The sequence below is a fragment of the Leucopleurus acutus genome, assembly GCF_964270905.1.
Source record: "Leucopleurus acutus genome assembly, chromosome: 10".
Taxonomy (NCBI): Eukaryota; Metazoa; Chordata; class Mammalia; order Artiodactyla; family Delphinidae; genus Leucopleurus; species Leucopleurus acutus.
In genome coordinates, this window is record NC_139153.1 from 68,048,402 (window position 1) to 68,068,732 (window position 20,331).

The 20,331-nt window shown below is 46.6% G+C and overlaps 1 protein-coding gene across 1 annotated transcript; it reads left to right on the forward strand.

The window, feature by feature from the left end:
• Positions 1-3,580: 3,580 nt before the first annotated feature.
• PIM1 (Pim-1 proto-oncogene, serine/threonine kinase) lies at positions 3,581-7,753 on the forward strand. The gene is made up of 6 exons (XM_082849059.1): positions 3,581-4,017; positions 4,128-4,234; positions 4,337-4,387; positions 4,481-4,847; positions 6,393-6,569; positions 7,330-7,753. Exons 1-6 carry the CDS (start codon positions 3,936-3,938, stop codon positions 7,485-7,487), a joined length of 942 nt encoding a protein of 313 aa, XP_082705185.1. The 5' UTR covers positions 3,581-3,935; the 3' UTR covers positions 7,488-7,753.
• Positions 7,754-20,331: the final 12,578 nt, after the last annotated feature.

Below are 20,331 nucleotides of genomic sequence, written 5' to 3' on the forward strand. Positions count from 1 at the left end.
AAGAGTAACTTTTAACTCAAAACATACTTGAATGTTTAATAATTATCTTTAAAAGCAGTTTTAAGTAAATAAAAGCTCTTTGCCAAGCAAGGTCCATGTTTTGTAACTTCCAGCTGTGAAGAACCCACCATATTAAATGTTAATCACTTCAGCTAAAACTAATTAAGTATTTAGCCCTACAAAGATCTAGAGAAAGTGAAAAGGATTGAACTTGATTTAATGTAGACAACTTTTTTTTTTTTTTTTTTTGGCTGCGTTGGGTCTTCGTTGCTGCATGCGGGCTTTCTCTAGTTGCAGTGAGCAGGGGCTACTCTTCGTTGCGGTACGTGGGCTTCTCATTGATTGGGGTGGCTTCTCTTGTTGCGGAGCACGGGCTCAGGCGCGTGGATTTCAGTAGCTGCACCACGCGAGCTCAGAAGTTGTGGATCGAGGGCTCTACAGCACAGGCTCAATAGTTGTGGTGCATGGGCTTAGTTGCTCCGCAGCATGTGGGAACTTCCAGAGCTAGGGATCGAACGCGCGTGTCCCCTGCATTGGCAGGTGGATTCTTAACCACTATGCCACCAGGGAAGTCCCTATAGAACTATTTTGAATCACATTCTCTCCCAAGATGATTAAAATCAAACTAGCTAGCATTTTATCTTTGAAACCTCCAAGGTGCAAGACCATTCCAAAATTCTTCCTTTTCATCATGATTGTCATAATCACAATCAGCATCATTGCCGTCATAGCTAATATTTATTAGTTTACTCTGTTAGTCTACATGCTTTATGTGCAGAATTTTTTTTTAATATAAATTTATTTATTTATTTTTGGCTGCGTTGGGTGTTCGTTGCTGTGCGCGCAGGCTTTCTCTACTTGCGGCGAGCGGCGGCTGCTCTTCGTTGCAGTGTGCGGGCTTCTCATTGAGGTGGCTTCTCTTGTTGTGGAGCATGGGCTCTAGGCGTGGGGTTCAGTAGTTGTGGCACACGGGCTTAGTTGCTCTGCGAAATGTGGGATCTTCCTGGACCAGGGCTTGAACTCGTGTCCCCTGCACTGGCAGGCGGATTCTCAACCACTGCGCCACCAGGGAAGCCCTATGTGCAGAATTTTATTTGCACCTTACAACAGCCCTATGATGTAGGCGCTATTATTATCTCCATTCAAAGTCTAAAGCTTAGAAAGGTTAAGTAACTTGACGAATGTCACATAACTAGTAGGTGCCAGATCCCAGGTCTGAAAGCAGGCTAACTCAGGTTAAATGTTGTTCTTAACCTTTATTTTATTTTGCCTAAGCCCACTTAATTCACTTAAATTTGGTATAAATTGACTTTAATCATGACCTTTTCATTGAGACCCATTTTGATCTTCCCCTTCATTAACAAATGTTGGATAAAGTATTCATTCAAGGAATGGGAAGACAAGATATAAATAACTGAAAAGTTAATAGATTTTTTTTAAAAACCAAAAAAAAGAAACACATGATTGTCAGATAAGTGGAATAGACAGTGAAAGAATGCTTGGTGTTTCTTTAGCAATCTGGGGTGGAACTACAATTGTGTCCTGAAGTCTGGAAAGACTAAATAAAAGTGAAGAGGAGACGATATTCTCAGAACAGGTTGACTGCCTCTACAAAGGCAGAAAGTGTGGAAAGTGCTAGGTGAGTGGGAACAAGTGAGAACAGTCCAGTAGGGCTTATGAAAGGAAAGGAGTGGTAGGGGGACAGAGGTGGGGGTCACGTACATTGATACTTGATGTCTTACTCAGTGCTAAGGACAGTTTTAGACCCCAATAAGAGGAAAGCTTTGAATACTCAGGAGTTGAATTTGGATCATTTCATCTCTTCCTCTCTTAGCTGTCGTATGACCCTGTATCATCCTATTTATGTTTCATTTTCCTATCTGTAAAAGAAGGAATAATTTTTGTTCCCTTGGGTTTTCTCCTAGTCATCAAAAATGAATGAATTAGGCCACAGTACACAAACAAAAAGAAAATATGTAATATTTCATGAGATAAATTAAGTTGTGAAATATCTGGGCATTTTTATATAACAAGTGCTGTAGAAAACTTTTAATGAAACATTTAAATTCATTAATGACTGCAGCTATTCAGATCCTTGGATCTCCTCATTTTTCCTTTAAGTGGCAGGAACTTGAAAAAAATTAAAATAGGATGTAGTTAGCTTTCAATTACTTAGGCCCTGACAATTCAATTTATGGATTACATAGTATTTTAATTTACTCATTTCACACGTCGTTATCAACTCTACAAGAAGTTTAAAAGGACAAAGGATGAAAGTCGAATTGGTCAGTTTCCATGTTATTTCCAAGGGGGGCAGGGGGGCGGATTTCCTTTGAGTCAAGACTCGGGGGCAGCCAATAATTGCTAGTATTGCCTGACTGGTAATAACAGGCTGATGAAAAGGTGAATACAACGTGAAAACTCTGATTAAATCAAGCGCGCCCTCCACCCTCGCTTTAGATGAGGAATTTTCTTCTCTCTCCCGCCCTCACAGAAGGGGCTGAGACAGCATCTGGCATCACAATACTAACATTTGCTTCGTGATTTCCTCTTTACAGGGCACTCTGACACACATCACTTCTTAGGCATCAGGATTCACTGGAACCTTTCAGCATTTTAAAAATAAAAATCTGCTAGGGAATCTGGGGGCTGATCTTTTCACCGGCTGTGACAACCGCGATCTGGACCCCTCCCCCGAGTGAGCGGAGCTCTCCCCGTTTTATTCCAGGCCTGTGACACCTCCACTCCCTCCGTGAAGCCGCCGTGACTCATATCTTGCAGATCTTTCGCCCCCTACGCGCTCCCAACACACAACCCCCGGGAGATCCAACCCGAGCCCACAGCGCGTGGTCAACCCGCCCAAGCCGACTTGGAGGTCTTGCGTCTGAGTCACACATAAAGACCACCCTCGTCGGCATCCCCACACACACAGTCCCTCACACCCCGGCGCGCCGGCCGCCCGGCCTGAGACACCAACGCCCGTCGTCTCTGCGCAACTTGTTATGCTCCAGCTCGAGCCCTTGACCCAAAAACCCCGAGAAATGGAGAGCTACAGAGCCGGCCTCGGGCGGCCTTTGATGGCTTTGTTATTGTTTGGGTTTGAATCGATACGCCCCTCCCCATCCTTCCTCCCTAGCGGCTCGACACCCAGCTCCCGCCTACCCGCACGCCCCGCGCCCCTCCCCCTCCATTTTGGCGCCTTTTCCTTCCCGCCACGTCGTGGCGGCGTAGAGACCATTCTGACCGCAAGAGCTGGGCGGGGGCGTGGGCGTCGCGCGCCGTGTTATGCAGATCAATCGGCTTCTGGTTGGCTGGAGATGCGGCGGCGGGGGCGGGGCCGGGGCGCGGCGACTGAGCGCGAGGGGCGGGGGTGGAGGGGAGTCGCCCTGTCCCGCCGCTTCCCCACCCCCTCTCCTCCCTCCTCCGGTCCAGCAGCCCAGCTCCCCGCCTAGGCCTCCCGGAGAGGCCCCGCCCCATCCCCGCCCGCCCGCGCGCCCCCCACCCGCCGGCGCGCTCCGCCCCTTTACTCCTGGCGGCAGGGCGAGCCGGGTGTCTGCTGCAGCGGCCGCGGTGGCGGAGGAGGCCCGAGAGGACTTGGCGGCAGCGGCGGTGGCGGCGGCGGCGGGACCGGCAGCAGCAGCAGCAGCAGCAGCAGCTACAAGCTCCCTGTGCCGCGGCGCTGCGGCACAAGCCCCACGAGCCGCCCACCCCTCCGCCCTCAGTGCTGCCTGACCCCGCCGGCGTGTCCGTCAGCCGCCAGCCCCCGGCAGCGCCCCCAGTCGTCCTCCGACTCGCCCTCGGCCTTCCGCGTCAGCCGCAGCCGCAACGCCACCCGCAGCCTCAGCCCCAGCCGTAGGCACAGCCACCGGCACAACCCCAGCTCCTGCTGCAGCTCCTCCAGACACCGTCCCTACGCCGACATCCTGGAGGTTGGGATGCTCTTGTCCAAAATCAACTCTCTTGCCCACCTGCGCGCCGCGCCCTGCAACGACCTGCACGCCACCAAGCTGGCGCCCGGTGAGCGCCCCCCCCCCCAACCCGAGGATGGAGTGGCGGCTGGACCTCCAGGGTAGGAGCTGGGGGCTCGCGGGCCGGCACTGAGTCCCCTGTGACTCCCTCTTTCCTAGGCAAGGAGAAGGAGCCCCTGGAGTCACAGTACCAGGTGGGCCCGCTCCTGGGCAGCGGCGGCTTCGGCTCGGTCTACTCAGGCATCCGTGTCGCCGACAACTTGCCGGTGAGTGGGCGGCCCGCCGCGGGGAGGGCGCGCCGGACGGGGGGCGCACGGGTGTGTTTGGCCCGGGCGAGGGAACCTAACGCTCTCTGGGGGGCTTTCCAGGTGGCCATCAAGCACGTGGAGAAGGACCGCATTTCAGACTGGGGAGAGCTGGTGAGTACACTGGAGGGGGCGACCCCCAGGATGGGTGGGGTGAGGGGCACCCTCCGACTCCCGCCCTAACGCAGCCCCCTCACCCCTCTGCAGCCTAATGGCACCCGAGTGCCCATGGAAGTGGTTCTGCTGAAGAAGGTGAGCTCGGGCTTCTCCGGCGTCATTAGGCTCCTGGACTGGTTCGAGAGGCCCGACAGTTTCGTCCTGATCCTGGAGAGGCCCGAGCCGGTGCAAGACCTCTTCGACTTTATCACGGAAAGGGGGGCCCTGCAGGAGGAGCTGGCCCGCAGCTTCTTCTGGCAGGTGCTGGAGGCCGTGCGGCACTGCCACAACTGCGGGGTGCTTCACCGCGACATCAAGGACGAGAACATCCTTATCGACCTCAGTCGCGGCGAGCTCAAGCTCATCGACTTCGGGTCGGGGGCGCTGCTCAAGGACACTGTCTACACGGACTTCGATGGTGAGCCAGGCCTGGGGGCGGAGCTGCCCGGGAGGGAACTGCCCAGGTGACTCGGCCTGGCCTGGAGGCCTGGGTAGGCTTTCCTCTCCGGCCCTTTGTAAAGGTCATCGGGCCGCCTGGCTCTATGCTAGCAGGGGTGGGGCGAAGGAGAGCTTCCCAGCGTAGGAAAGCCGGGGATTTCAAGCCAGCTGAACCTGTAATGTTTCTGGCATGATTTTATTTTTTAAGTGGAATTCAGTGGGTTCCAAGCTTTCCCGATGAATAAGAGGTTGCGGGCAACCGGCCGTAGCCCAGATTTCTGAAGTCTGACCCAGTTTCCCCGCCAGTAAAAGGATGGGAGGGGGGAAGGGGGAGGAGAGAGCGGGAGAGATGAAAATTGACGCCGGTTTTGTCATTTTTGTTTTGTTTTATAAGGGAGTTAGTTTTCGGTAAGGTAGTTTTTAGAGCTGCAGGTTTTCTTCTCCCCTTTGATTTAGGGACGAATAAGGAATAGAAACAGTAGTTTCGCTAAATAATTCATTGTTGTTGTTGGGTTTTTTTTTTTTTTTTTTGGTGTTGTGGGGTGAGGGAGTCGGGAATGAATGTTGTGAAATAAGATCTCTTGCTGGTTTGAAAATTAGTTGGGTGTCTCCGCAGAGAGGATGAAAACCTATCCTAGGGAGGGGCTTGGAGAGGGTTCTTTCAGAAAAGAAGGGAGAGCTTGAGATCAAAGCACGAGAGGGTGGGTCATCATCTGAGCGGCTTAACCTAACAAACGACAGCCTTTCAAAACTTGTGACTGGGGCTTGTGGTTTGTGTTTATTTGCCCTTGGAGGACGCTGGGTTGGGCTGCATTTTTTTGTATTTAACAGTTAATGGCTGGCCGGGTCCTCCCCTGTTCTTTCCTTCCAGTCTTTGCTGCCCCCTGGTGAGCACCAGCGGGATGGCCCCACTTTTTTTTTTTTTTTTTTTTACAACTCAAAGTTTGTAAACAGGAATCACGTGGTCTGAAGCCAGCCCTGCCTCTCTACCTTTCCAGTGTGGGGAGGAAGGGGTGTGGGTGTCTACCCATACATCCAGAGGGTGGGGAGGAAGGCCTTTCAAAGGGCACCCTGACCTAGGATACTGTACAAGTGTCCTTGCCTGGGTCAGATCTGAAATGAGACTCACCCAGCTCCTGGGCAAGGACGTTTAATGCAGTTTAAGGATAGTCTGTGGGACACCTCCCTTGATTTGGCAGATGTTCATCCCCTCCTCCCATTGAGGGTGGTCCTACCACATACAGGCCTCAGGCTTTGGATCTGCGGCCAGCCCTGTTTGTTTCTTGGAGCTGTTTATGGTCTGAGCTGGTAGAGAAGTGGGTAATGCTTTGGGTTGGAGAGCTGCCATAAGCTTCTCATCCACTCCTTTTAGCCCTGGCGGGGGGAATGGAGTTCACCCAGCTGCTGAGAGAAGTAGGGTGGTGCTTTTTTTTTTTTTTTAAGAGTTACTCAGCATACCTCTCAGTTGCTTTGTGTTTTATTTTTGCTAAAAGTATGTTTTCCTTCCTGTTCCCCTGGCTTGCAGGGACCCGAGTGTATAGTCCTCCAGAGTGGATCCGCTACCATCGCTACCATGGCAGGTCGGCAGCTGTCTGGTCTCTGGGGATCCTGCTGTACGATATGGTCTGTGGAGATATTCCCTTTGAGCACGATGAGGAGATCATCAGGGGCCAAGTTTTCTTCAGGCAGAGGGTCTCTTCAGGTAACTTCTGCGAAGCCCTTTATTGAGGAGAGGCAGGAATCACGAGGCTGTTAGTCCTCAGGGCTGGTCTTTGAGTTTGGAGAGCTTCAGTCTCCAGGAGATACCATGGCCCTTGCCTTAGAATTCTAGGCAAATGATTCACACTTGAGAGCTGGTCTGCAGGAATCAAATGGTTTGCATTTGAGGGTGCCTTGGTGGGGGGTCAGAGGAAGAGCGTGTGTGAGAATATTAAGAAAAGACCATTTAGTTTCACTGAAAGGTTTTTTTTTTAAGTACCGAAGGATCCTGATCCCTCAACTCCTGGCTGTTTTGCCAGGGAGTGAAAAATTGAGGGCTCTTTGAGCCTTCTCCCTTAAGGCAGGCTCTCTTAAATACTGTGGTTCCAGTGACCTCATCGTGGGTGGTGTTCATATTTGTAAGTCGGTAGGTGAATTGAATCACCTCATCGTGCTTAGTGATGTCTCATCAAAATCTCTTGTCATCATCTTTCCTATTTCTGTTGAGTGGGCGTCGTGGGAAAGGCCCTAGCTATTGAAGTTTGAAAACTACAGGTTTAAGAGAGGAGCTGTTTTTTTAGCTGAAAGCATACTGGAGCATCTAGGTGTTAGTTAATACCTTCTCATTGAAGAATAAGCATTCTAGAAAGGGCAGGCTCTCTGTTGGATCCCTGACTTGTGGGCCCCTGGGAAGCAAAGTGGGAAGACCTTTGAACTGCAAAAACAAGTTGAGTCATTCATAACCTCTATCTTGCTTTCTCTAGAGTGTCAACATCTCATTAGATGGTGCTTGGCCCTGAGACCATCAGATCGGCCATCCTTTGAAGAAATCCAGAACCATCCATGGATGCAAGATGTCCTCCTGCCCCAGGAAACTGCTGAGATCCATCTCCACAGCCTGTTGCCAGGGCCCAGCAAATAGCTTCTCGGGCAGGTTCTCCCCTCTCTGTCAGATGCTCAAGGGAGGGGAAGTGTCTGTTTCCAGCTTCCCAAGTACCAGTGACACTTCTCTCCAAGCAGGACAGTGCTTGATACAGGAACAACATTTACAACTCATTCCAGACCCCAGGCCCTGGAGGCTGCCTCCCAAAGGGAGGAAGAGACTCCACTCCAGCCGTCCTAGGCTTCAACTGCTCCCATAGAAGCTCTCCTTCTCATCGGTGTCCAGCATTGCTGGACTTTGCAAAATCCCAGGGGTGGCGGGTGGGGTGGGAGTGGATCAGAATCCAGCCATGGAACTGTTCCCTTCATCAAGAGTTCTGCTGAATGCCGTGATGGGTCGGGTAGGGGGAAATCGGGTTGGGGTGGGATAGGACTAGCACCATTTTAAGTCCCTGTCACCTCTTCCGACTCTTCTGAGTGCCTTCTGTGGGGACTCCGGCTGTGCTGGGAGAAATACTTGAACTTGCCTCTTTTACCTGCTGCTTCTCCAAAAATCTGCCTGGGTTTGGTTCCCTCTCTTTCTCCCCCACCCCTTCCCCCCGTCCTTCATATGAAAGGTGCCATGGAAGAGGCTACAGGGCCAAATGCTGAGCCACCTGCCCTTTTTCCACCTCCTTTAGTAAAACTCCCAAGTGAACTGGTCTTCCTTTTTGGTTTTTACTTAACTGTTTCTAAGCCAAGACCTCACACACACACACACACACACACAAAAATGCACAAACAATGCAAATCAACAGAAAAACTGTAAATGTGTGTACAGTTGGCATGGTAGTGTACAAAAGGGTTGTAGTTGATCTAATTCTTTTTTAATTTTGCCTTTAAATTATTTTACCTGTTTTTTGTTTTGTTTTGTTTTGGGTTTTTTTTTCTTGGAAAGACGCGCATTCTAACCTGGAGGTCAATGTTATTTATTTATTTATTTATTTGGTTCCCTTCCTGCTCCAAGCTTCCACAGCTGCCGCCATAGTTTTCTTTTCTCCTTTCCTCCTCTGACTTGGGGACCTTTTGGGGAAGGCTGCAACGCTTGCTCTGTTTGTTCATAGGGTGACGGGACTCAGGCGGGACAGCTGCTGCAGCTCCCTGACTGCTGCGGGCCCCCCCGCCTGCTTACCCGAGTGGGCATGGGGTCTGTGGGTGATGGGGGAGGGGCATTGCTGACTTGTGTATATAGCATAGATTTATGAAAAGCAGTTCTGGATGGTGTGCCTTCCGGATCCTCTCTGGGGCTGTGTTTTGAGCAGCATGTAGCCTGCTGGTTTTATCTGAGTGAAATACTGTACAGGGGAATAAAAGAGATCTTATTTTTTTTTTTATACTTGGCGTTTTTTGAATAAAATACCTTTTGTCTTAATTTGTGGCTTAAGTGTTGTCCATGCAGAGGCATGCTAATGCGCGTTAATTGAACGCTTGGTAAATGCCAAAATCTATCCTGGGAGGAAAAAGGGAATTTTCAGCCTGAATCTGGTTTCCTTCAGTAGGACGTCTGGGATAGTCACCTTTCTGAAATGAAGGTGTGGCCAAAGGGTAGATGAACCAATCTTGTGTGGACAAGATTTGGCTGGGGGGGCCCAATGCAATCCCAACCTCTATTCCCAATGCAAATTCTGGTAGAGCTGGGCTAATATGGCATATGTGGCTATTTCCCAGTGCTAGTCAGATTTCATGAAATGGCCACTGGTGACTAGTAGCTGTGGAACAATAGAGCATTTCCATCATTGCAGAAAGTTCCACTGGACAAGGCTGACCTAGAAGATACCAAAATTTTGCTAAACTACCGGTTGAGGATTTTTTCAATTGTCTCTCCCACTAGTAAAACATTTTGAGCACGTACCCTTAATAAGTGTTTACTGGGAAACTATATACCTGTGTAAATTTCCCTTCATCTTTAGTGTGGAGTTTAGTCATTGATAACAGACGTGTGGAAATGCATTCGTTGTTTTGACTTACGCAGTTTTCCTCTCCAATGTGCTCAACAAAAAGCTTATACTGGGAGTAGGTGAAATGTTAGCCCGGCCATTTTCTTACTGCTTGTGCTGGGATAATTAGCATTTTTAGTCCGTCGTTTCTTTGCAGGGATCCGTTTAAGCCTCTTGTTCATTTTGTGAGAGTTCAGTTCAAACTAGATGGTAGAACCCATGAATCCACTTAGTGCACGTGGCCTGACTACGTCCTGAAAGAACAGTGGAGTGAGTACCACTGTCAATGCATGTCAAGTATTCGTAAATATTCGTTTCTTGTTTCTTTAGAAGCATCAATAGCAGCCTACAACATTCTTCCTTCCTCATCATCTTGCTCCCTCCCCTCAGTGCATGCACACACCCTTTGGACACTGGCCCAGATGCTGTCTTGTCAGGTTGTTTGAGGGTCCAGGCCACAATACCGCTCACTCATTGTCACTCCTCACTCCTTAAGCTTGGACTAGATCCCAAACCCTAGCTCGGCTCCCATGTGGCGGTAGGAGAGGAAGGAAGAATTTCTCGGTTCTGGGGGGCTGATTTTCTCAGTTCCCCTTTTCTCTATCCTCCTTGCTCTTCCCAATCTCTTGGAGTATGAGGATTGCATGCCTCATCCTTTACAGTAAAGTAGACAGTTGGCTTAAAAGTTGCTCTAAATGTGTTGAAATCTATCAAAGCCCCACTCTTCTTTCCCTTGAAGTGAGTTTCTGGCAGTTTCCCCATCCTCTATTGAGACTGCTAGGGATGATAGAAGATGGTGTCTCTTCGAAGAAGAGTGCAAGATAGTAAGTGCCAAGATACTGGGTGCCAGATATTAGGGGTTGTATAGGAGGGGTGAAAGGTCACAGTCTCTTCTACTGGGCAGTTTAAAATCTAGTGTGGAAAGGGGGTCAGATAACAAACATGACTGTGTGGCCACAGGAATACAGAGGGGAGCAATGGTTAAGATCATGACTTGGGAATCAGCCTTGGATTTTACCACCATTACTTAACTGGATCCCTTGGGCCTTATAACACCCTCTGAGACTAATCTCTAAATAGAGATATTCATTGAATGGATTATTAAGAAAATCCAGTTAAATAATGGCTGTACATACATGCAAACAAATATTACCTCCTGCTTAGGGATGCTTCTATATGCAGTAAAAGTACTAAGAAGTACACGGCAATAAATTCCCAGAGTCAGGATGGTGACTGTTTCCTCTGGGGAAGAGGAAGGGAGGTTGTGATTTAGGGAGGGGTATCTGCATAGGGGCCTTCAACTGTTTGGGCAATGCTTTATTTCATAAACCAGATGGTGAGGACTAAGGTTTTTGCATTATACTTTTTTTAAATTTTGGTCCACACCTCGCTGCATGTGGGATCTTAGTTCCCCCACCAGGGATCGAACTCGTGCCCCCTGCAGTGGAAGCGTGGAGTCTTAACCACTGGACAGCCAGGGGAGTGTCTGCATTATACTTTATAGCTTTTGGTTTGTCTTAAATATTTCATGATAAAATTTTAAAAGTAATGAATAAATGTGTGCTTATCACAGAGGAGGCAGCAGATGGAGTTATGACTGCCCTTGGCTGAAGTGATCTGGGAAGGCTTCAAAGAGGAGGCAGCATTTCAACTGGACTTTGAAGAGTGAACGTCAGCTTGTTCACCTGTAAAGTGAGGCACAGAACATACAGGTAAAGCAAAGAAATCCAGAGGGGCTAATGTTTTTCCCCCCATTAGACCAGGGAGGGGCAAACCACAACCTGCTGACCGAGTCTGGCACACTACCTGGTTTTGCACGGCCTGTAAGCTAAGACTTGGTTTAACATTTTAAATGGTTGAAAACAGACTGAGTGAGGAATAATATTTCATAAGAGGTAAAGATTATGTGAAATTTAATTGTCAGCATTAATAAATAAAGCTCATCCGTTTACGAATTGTTTATGACTGCTTTCGTACTGCAGTGGCAGAGTTGAGTAGCTGTGACAAAGACCTTATGGCCAGCAAAGCCAAAAATATTTACTATCTGGCCCTTTACAGAAAAAAGTTTGCAAATTCCTGCACTAGAGCATGGTCTCATTGATTCATCTGCATCTTTTATAACACTTGGTGATAATAGCTAACACTCATTCAGTACCTACCATGTGCCCAGCACTGTTGTGCATGCTTTGCATGTCTTAGTCTTACAACAACTCTCCATGAGGGAGATACTATTATTTATCCCCATTTTGCAGGTGGGGAAAACTGAGGTGCAGAGCAGTAAGTACTATGTCAAAAGTCACATACCTAAGAAGTGGCCAGGTTAGAATTTGGACCCAGGTGGTCCATGCTCACTACCACTCTGCTATACTGCTACTTAATAAATGTTTGTGTAGATTAGTCATCTCAAGTTTCCTTCAGGGCCCAGAATCTGGGTGGACGTCAGGGCAGTTCTTCCCCAGACTCCAGAGAGTCAGGTAAACAGTTCTGTTCCATGGAAATATTCATTACTGGCTCTTGTGAGCTACCCTTCACTTGGGCCTCGGTGGGGAGGAAGAGTTGGAGGCGGTAAAGGGAGGAGAGAGGGGATGGGGGGGGTGGTTAGGGGGTGGGGCAGGCACACATTTCTTGTAAATGTTACTCAGCTCCTTCAACTGCTCTGCTGGTTCTTGGAAACCCTTACCACAAAGGACCCATCGAGAACAGTGTTAAAGCAGATATGGCCTCATCCCCAGTTCATTTCCTGCCCAGCCTTGCACTAGTAACTCCGATTGCCAAGAGCAAGGTTGCAGTGACCCCTCAGCATCGCTGTGGGAGGAAGTGCAAAAATAAGCAGAACTAGGGTCAAGCTGAGAGGACAGTCTTTATTTTTATTTACGGTAACAAGACATCTGATGTACAGAACTGGGTTAATCATAATCCTTGGTTCATGATATAGTCTCATCCTTGGTTCAAGCCTGGCCTGCTGTTATATTATACTGGGTGGTGAATCCCATTCAAGAAGCAGACATCAGCAATAACATCCATCTACCTATATGATCCTTTCTTAGTCCATTCCCTGCCTCTCCCAGACATAACCTGCTGTCCTGAATGTTGTGCTTGGCATTCTTTTACATTTCTTAAAAAAAGTTTTTATTTCATAGCCATGTGTTCCTAAATTATGTAGTGTTTCGTTTCCGTTGTTCTTGAACTTTATAAAAAGATTATCAGGCGGGTATGTAGTGATCTGCAACTTGCTCCTTTTACTCAACATTATGTTATAAAGATTCATGCATGTTTTAGCACGTGTTTCATTTTCACTCTAGAATATTCCATCGTATGGACAGGCATTTGGGTTGTGGTCGTTGGAGGCCAGTCTTTAGGGTCCCCCTGAGTAAGTTACTTAGGAGGTCAGCACATACAGCCAGGTATAGCCCTTGCCCCATACCCCAGGGTAAGAGCCAGGGACTGTGGAGCCATTCCAGATTTATCCACGGAGCATCTACGGTGCACCGGGCACCACGCTGTAAACGCTGAGAACTCCTTTTTCATGCGTGAGTGGGCAGAATCAGGCTTTTCTCGGGGTTTAACGTGATGCCAGCAAATAGACAAATGTCACAGCAAAGCAAAGATCCGACGTTGCCTGGGGTCCAGTGGGATCTATGGATCTGGCAGTTACAGCTGTGACTGTTGTGAATGGTGCAGGGATGATGATATGGTGAGGTGTGTGTATGTGTGCAAATATGTGTATCTTTGGGGTGTGTGGTGAAGCATGGTGGTGTATACGTATTTGCGTGTGTGTGTGTTCATGTGAATGTAGAGTATAGCGCGTGCAGGTGTGGGTGTTGTATATGTGTACGTATGTGTTGTGCCTCGGTACATACACACTCATTCTTTATTTTAATTAAAATTTTTTTATTTTCTTATTTTTTTATTTTTGGCTGTGCTGGGTCTTCCCTGCTGCACGCGGGCTTTCTCTAGTTACAGCGAGTGGGGCCTACTCTTCATTGCAGTGCATGGGCTTCTCACTGCAGTGGCTTCTCTTGTTGCGGAGCACAGGCTCTAGGCACACAGGCTTCAGTAGATGCGGTGCGTGGGCTTCAGTAGTTGTGGCTCACGGGCTCTAGAGCGCAGGCTCAGTAGTTGTGGCTCACGGGCTTAGTTGCTCCACGGCATGTGGGATCTTCCCGGACCAGGGCTCGAACCCGTGTCCCCTGCATTGGCAGGCGGATTCTTATCCACTGCGCCACCAGGGAAGTCCCCACACTCATTCTTGGAGGTACTACCTGCTTCCCCACCTGGACTAAAGAGTCACATTTCTTCACCCCATGGCCTGCTGCCTCTTTTCCTACCTTTGCCCTGGTTCTCTCCTCTGCCCCACTCCCTTCTCTCACCTCTCTTCACCTCTTACCTTCTTCTCGATCTTCAACTCAGATCCCTCCTCCCAGAACCACCCACCCAATTCTCTTTCTTCCTCTTCCCAGCTCCTCCTCCAGATGGCCAATCCCAATATACCTTTGAGATCTCATCCTTATTTAACCTTGCAATCTTCATAAAACTGTTGGCCGCCCACTGGTTTCATAACTCCTGGTTTGCCTTCCACTCCTCTGTCGATTAGGCCCCATTTCCTCTCCCTCTCCTTGCTCTTTAAACTTGGGTGTTCTTTCCCTTCCTCACCCCCAAGCCCTCTGTGTTGGCCAGGATCCTGGCAGGAAACAGATGGCACACTCAGATTGGGTAATGCAGGGAAGAGTGTGAAAAAGAACTATTTACAAAGGTGTGGGGCAGGTGCTGGGAAACCACGTGGGGCAGTGCTGTACCCTGGGGCTAGCAACAGTGGGAGCACTTCCTCGCTCAGGCCTGAGGGCTGGAGGAGGAGCCCTGCCTGATGTGAGCTGTAACCTTCGTTCGGGAGAAGCGGTCACCCTGTGCTAACCCTGCATGGAGGGAGTGAGAAAGAAATACCCGTGCTTCTCTCTTCCCATCCTCTGATCTCCTACCAGGGCCTCCCATGGACTGAACCCAGCTGAAAGCCAGAAGGCAGGGAGTCTGGTGTGAGGCAGTCCACATAGGTCAGCCTTTCCAGGCACAGAGCAAGCTGGAGAAGGGTGGGGAATAGCTCTGGAGGCCAAGGGAAGACGCCCAGCATGGTCGCCGCTGTATTGTGCTTCCTCCCCTGGCTTCACGGACCGTCTTCTTCATGGTGATTGCCACAACTCCTGCATAGACCTCTCTCCTGAGTTCAGGCCTGGGGATCAATAGCCTCCTAGATACCACTGCCCAGGGGCTCCCAGGAACCCAGGAACTGAATATCACTTGAGTGCCTGCAGGAAAATGATGGAGACCTTCCCAACCCCTGAATTCCACCCTGCCACTGCTCACCTCTCAACTCCGCTCATGAAGTTCCTTGGAGACACAGATGCCCACATATTTTGTAAGTGAAAAGAATTTTTTTTGCTTATAAAAATGATACAAGCTTTTTAGTAAAAATAATGGTATGAAGTGAATTAAAGCTATATGATGTAATTCTACCACTCCAGAGAGAAATACATCCATATTTATATTTAAATATGTATATATTTATATGTACACACATATTATCTATATATAATTTTATAGAACAGAGCTCATATTTTTGGTAACCTGTTTTTCCCCCACTTAACAATGTACTATCGAAATGCTTCCATTTCAAGAACTATGGACAAACATAATCATTTTGATACGGCTACGGTATGGGTGTACGTTATTAATTTTGGTAGTTTGTAATTTTCTGCCATTATATATGAAATATTCTGTTACCTGATATGGCTTTGGGCAAAGATGAATTGTTGCCTATGTCAACATCTATTATTCTTTTCTTTCCTTGGTCATAGAACCTCTGATTTTTTAGCTAGTCATATGGCCTTTCTTAAGAATAAAGACTAACTCCCTCAGATTCCCTTGCAGCTAGCTGTGGACACATGACAAAGTTCTGCCCAGTGAAAAAGAAGCAGAAGAGTTTTGGGAGCAGATTCCAAGGAAATTCCTTAAGAGACATCTGGTATGCACCCTTCCCCTTTGGATGGAAGGAGGAGCTATTATGGGAAGAGGGTCATGTGGTTGTGGGGAGGGGATACATGCAGAGTAAGCAAAAGTAAAGAGCTCCCTCAGGCCAATCCATTCATCCAAGCCCTCATCACTATCATTTTATTTTATGGCAAGCTTTTACTATTTCACCAGAAAAATATTTTCCCCTTAAGTGAGTGATTTTTTGTAAATGTATGGTATCTTTAAATATATTTCATTGTATCTTGGAGACCAGTGTCTGCCCTCTCACGCCCCTCATGACACATCTCTCCAATTTTATAATACAAGTCAGTTAAAAAGTGAAATTTGATATCAAGCCGAGTCTCATTTACTTATACCGATTCATGGGGGAAATTATACGGTAATATGAATAATCTAAAATAAAAGATAAAATGTATATTTGGCCCTGGAATGTATGCCTTAATCTAACACATTTTCATTGATGAAGAGAGGAAGGGAATGAACATTCTTTTTGAAACCAACTTTATCCAGGGATCATTTACATATACTAACTCGCACCTATTTTAAGTGCACTGTTCCATGTGTTTTGACAAACGTACACGCCCATATAAACACTACCACAATCAACATAGAATATTTCCACCCCCACAAAAGTTCCCTTGGCCTTTTTCCTTGATTACCCAACCCACCCCCACCAGCCCTAGGCAACCACTGATCTAGTTTCTGTCACTATAGATTAGTTTTGCCTGTTCTAGAATTTCATTTAAATGGTGTCATACAGCATGTCATTTTTGAGCATGACCATTTATTGGGTGCCTAGCATGTGACAGACACTTTACAAGTGCGTAATCATTTCCCTTTTAGAGATAAGAAAACCAAGACTTAGAAGTTAAATAATTTACCAAGGTCACATGGCTAGTATAGTCAGATGCTCAAGTCCCTTACAGAAAACAGCATGGTATTTGCATGTAACCTACACATATCCTCCCATATACTTTAAATCATCTCTAGATTACTTTTAACACTTAATATGATGCAAATGCTATGTAAATAGTTGTAAATACAATGTAAATGCTATATAAATAGTTACCAGTGCAGCAAATTCAAGTTTTGCTTTTTGGAATTTTATGGAATTTATTTTCTTCCCGAATATTTTCTATCTGCATTTGGTTGAATCCTCGGATGTGAAACCCGTGGATACGGAGGGCTGACTGTAAATGGCAGAGTAGAATCCTAAGTTTATCTGACTCCAAATTTATGGTCCCACCTTACACACCACACTGCTGCTGCCCTTGGTTTTACAGAGACCCTAAAAGATGAATATATTAGGGGCAGATGTAAGGTCAAAGTTTACAATCTTATGAAAAGGTGAGAGTAAGGCACACAGAACAACTGGAGAACAGACAAGAAGATACATAATAAAATGTCAAAATATATTGTGGTTACACAATAAAATACACACCAAAAATACGTTGTCTACGTTGTACAGATACAAATAGCCACATAAGGAGAGAATGAAGAGAAGAGAATGTTGGCTGAAGATGTCATGGCAGGTTCTTAGTGGGGCAAGATTATCTGCCACCCTAGGCATATACTTCAGACAAAATCATGGAGCTGAGCCAGGAGAATCTGACTCAGCAGGGCCAGATCTCAGGTCTTCTTCCTTCCTGTCTGGTCAAATCCATGTTGGAATCTGAAGTTTAGGAAATTATAATTTAATAAGGCAAACACAAGAGTCCCCAAATCCCAGAACAGTAGCGTTAGAAGGGCAGCTGGGATGCTTCAAGGAGTTTAAGGACAAGTCAAAAGAAGAACAACAATTCTCCAGCTTCCATAGGGTCATGTTTCAAAAGTTTGTTTATCACTTGTTTGAAATTCAACACATCTTTTCAGAGAAACCACATTACAAATGGAGGTTGGTCTCTCAGATCTGCCCTCAAATGCTGAGTTAACACATGAGGTGGCCGAAATACTATACAACCACTATGAAAACAATACTGTGGCAATCCTAGAACTCAGAAAAAGCAGTGGATTGTGGACTCATAGACAGCTTGACCTGTTGTCTAGACCTCCCTCCTACCCAGTACAGCGATCAGTTCCACCATACCCCTGTCTGTAGGCATTCATTCTACCTTAGCTGAGTCCATCCTCCCTGCAAGAGAGAAAATTCTTCCTTGTTTCAAGCTGAAGTTTGTCTTATGCTACCTTTCCTTCCTTGGTCCTAGTTCCACTCTCTAACTCTGCATGAAACTGATCACTTTCCCATTTAACAAGTCTTCAAAAGGTTTATGGGTATTCGTTTTACTATTTTTTTCAACCTTTCTTTCAGTTTGAAGTCTTTCTTTAATAAGAAGTTGCAGGAAATTTTTGAAAAAATAAATTCAAGTGTTTGTCACCTCAGTAAATATTTTCTCTCTCAAATTGGCAAGGACTGAATATAGTAATCAAGAAAGATTGCTGGCCTACTTGAAAAAAAAAATGTGACTACAAAGTACCCAGCTAATTAGACATCTGTCAGGGGTAAGAAAATGACAGAAGAGCCAGCCAACTTCAGCACTTGGATGACGGGCAGAAGCCTAAAACAAAAACCTTTTTTCTAGGATGCTGTCAGGAATATTTGAGATTATGTCGAAGAAAGTATAGGGTGGCGGGACTTCCCTGGTGGCGCAGTGGCTAAGAATCCGCCTGCCAATGCAGGGGACATGGGTTCGATCCCTGGTCCGGGAAGATCCCACATGCCACGGAGCAACTAAACCCGTGTGCCACAACTACTGAGCCTGCACTCTAGAGCCCACGAGCCACAATACTGAGCCCATGTGCCACAACTACTGAAGCCCGCGTGCCTAGAGCCCGTGCTCCACAGCAAGAGAAGCCACGACAATGAGAAGACCGCGCACTGCCATGAAGAGTAGCCCCGCTCGCCGCAACTAGAGAAAGCCCGCACGCAGCAACGACAACCCAACACAGCCAAAAAATAAATTAATTAATTAAAAAAAAAAGAAAGTATAGGGTGGGCCAGGTACATAGAAGGTGCTACTAAATACTGTCAGTTTTTGTCATTCACAGTAGCTGTGTTCTATAAAGTTGCTGCAAACACTGAATTAGTGAATAGTGAATCACTACTCTTAGGGGAAATACAGGGTTAGGTTCCTGTGAGCCTTTGGCCACAAACATTTCAGGTGTGCTTCGTGTTATTTAATATATATTATTGATCCATTCACATTAAACTCATGGCCAACAGTCCTATAATTCATGCCTGAGGGAAGCTTATCTAGCACATGGGGGCAGTTTTAAACAGCAGAGTCACCAACAATAAGCACAAAAATGCCAAAAGCATGGCACTAAGTTTACCACAAAAGGACACTTGTTTACAGTATGATAGCTGTAACAAGAAGGCAGTATCACCTTACCCCACCTTAGCTGGCAGTGTTGGACAAGTCATGCATGGTGGGTGACAAATTTTTTGACAATTTGCATACATCTAAAATTACCATGAAAGCACTGTGAATATTGATCTGTGGATCACAAATAAGTTTTAGCGAGAAGGCAAATTGACAAATACAGAATCCACAGATAATAAAGATTAATTTTATCATGATATGGATGGTTGAAGTCCTTGGTGATTAAGGAGTTTTTGTTTTCATTTGTTTATGTATTTATTTTTGCATTTAACTTTTCTTTCATATACTTTATTTCTTTGGAGAATCATGAGGTCAGCAAGGTAGATGGTCTTATCCTCATTTTATAGATGTTGAGTGGCAGAGACAAGACAAGAACTAAGTCTTTAACTTTCTGTCTGTCCACTCCAAGTGGGTTTTAGTTTCAGTTACCGCAAAATGTAATTATTCAAGCCTACTCAACTGCCACTCAGTTTTGACATCTTCAAATTTCTAGTCATCTAGATACTCAGTTAAGGAAGGCTTTTTTAAAAATAATTAATTAATTAATTTTATTTATTTATTTTTGGCTGCATTGGATCTTCGTTGCTGTGTGTGGGCTTTTCTCTAGTTGCAGTGAGCGGGGGCTACTCTTTGTTGCAGTGCACGGTCTTCTCATTGCAGTGGCTTCTCTTGTTGCAGAGCACGGGCTCTAGGCATGTGGGCTTTAGTAGTTGTGGCTTGGGGGCTCAGTGGTTGTGGTTCGCGGGCTCTAGAGCACAGGCTCAGTAGTTGTGGCGCATGGGCTTAGTTGCTTCGCAGCATGTGGGATCTTCCCAGACCAGGGATCAACCCTATGTCCCCTACATTGGCAGGAAGATACTTAACCACTGCACCACCAGGGAAGCCCTAAAGAAGTCTTTTTTTATGCAATGAGTTATTTATATCAGTATGGAGTCATGGTTATTTATTTTATTCTATGGGTTAGAAAATCCAAAACTATGGTTACTTATTGTCTTGCACAAACTATTCCAGCTTTGGCCATTGGAAGAGCTTTCAGGTTGGTTCCTGTGTCCTCTTGAAGAGCTCCCAACTTTCTCTGAGCACTCTCCTACTTCCTGTCACAACAAGATGCCCTATGCTCGTCTTGTGTTTTGCTTCCCTAGCCCAGAATCAACCACTTCTCTAAGGAACCTTGGTTCCTTTTATGGAAGAATGGTATTTAAAAACCAAATCTGGGTTCTAGATGTGCTCAGTTGCTCCTGGGGTGTCACTGCTTCTATGCCATCTCAGGGCCCAGAGTTAGGAAATGTATGTACAGATACTGATCCGTGCCTAAACGCAGATCTATTTATGTGTCTATTTATGATACCAGTTAAGGAACTTTTTATGAAGGTCCTTCCTATGTCTTTGCAACTTAGTATGCACTAGGTTTACAATAAATATTTGCTGAATTGAATCGAATTAATTAGAAATCTAGGGGAACAATATGACACAGAACAGCGTTTGAGGATTGAAAGAGAGAGCA

What these genes read in the sequence shown, in the direction of transcription:
- PIM1 (XM_082849059.1), top strand. Translation starts at nt 3,936, where the DNA reads ATGCTCTTGTCCAAAATCAACTCTCTTGCCCACCTGCGCGCCGCGCCC. An exon ending in TGTCTACACGGACTTCGATG is followed by an intron (nt 4,848 to 6,392) that starts GTGAGCCAGGCC and finishes CCTGGCTTGCAG; the next exon opens with GGACCCGAGTGTATAGTCCT. An exon ending in CAGGCAGAGGGTCTCTTCAG is followed by an intron (nt 6,570 to 7,329) that starts GTAACTTCTGCG and finishes TGCTTTCTCTAG; the next exon opens with AGTGTCAACATCTCATTAGA.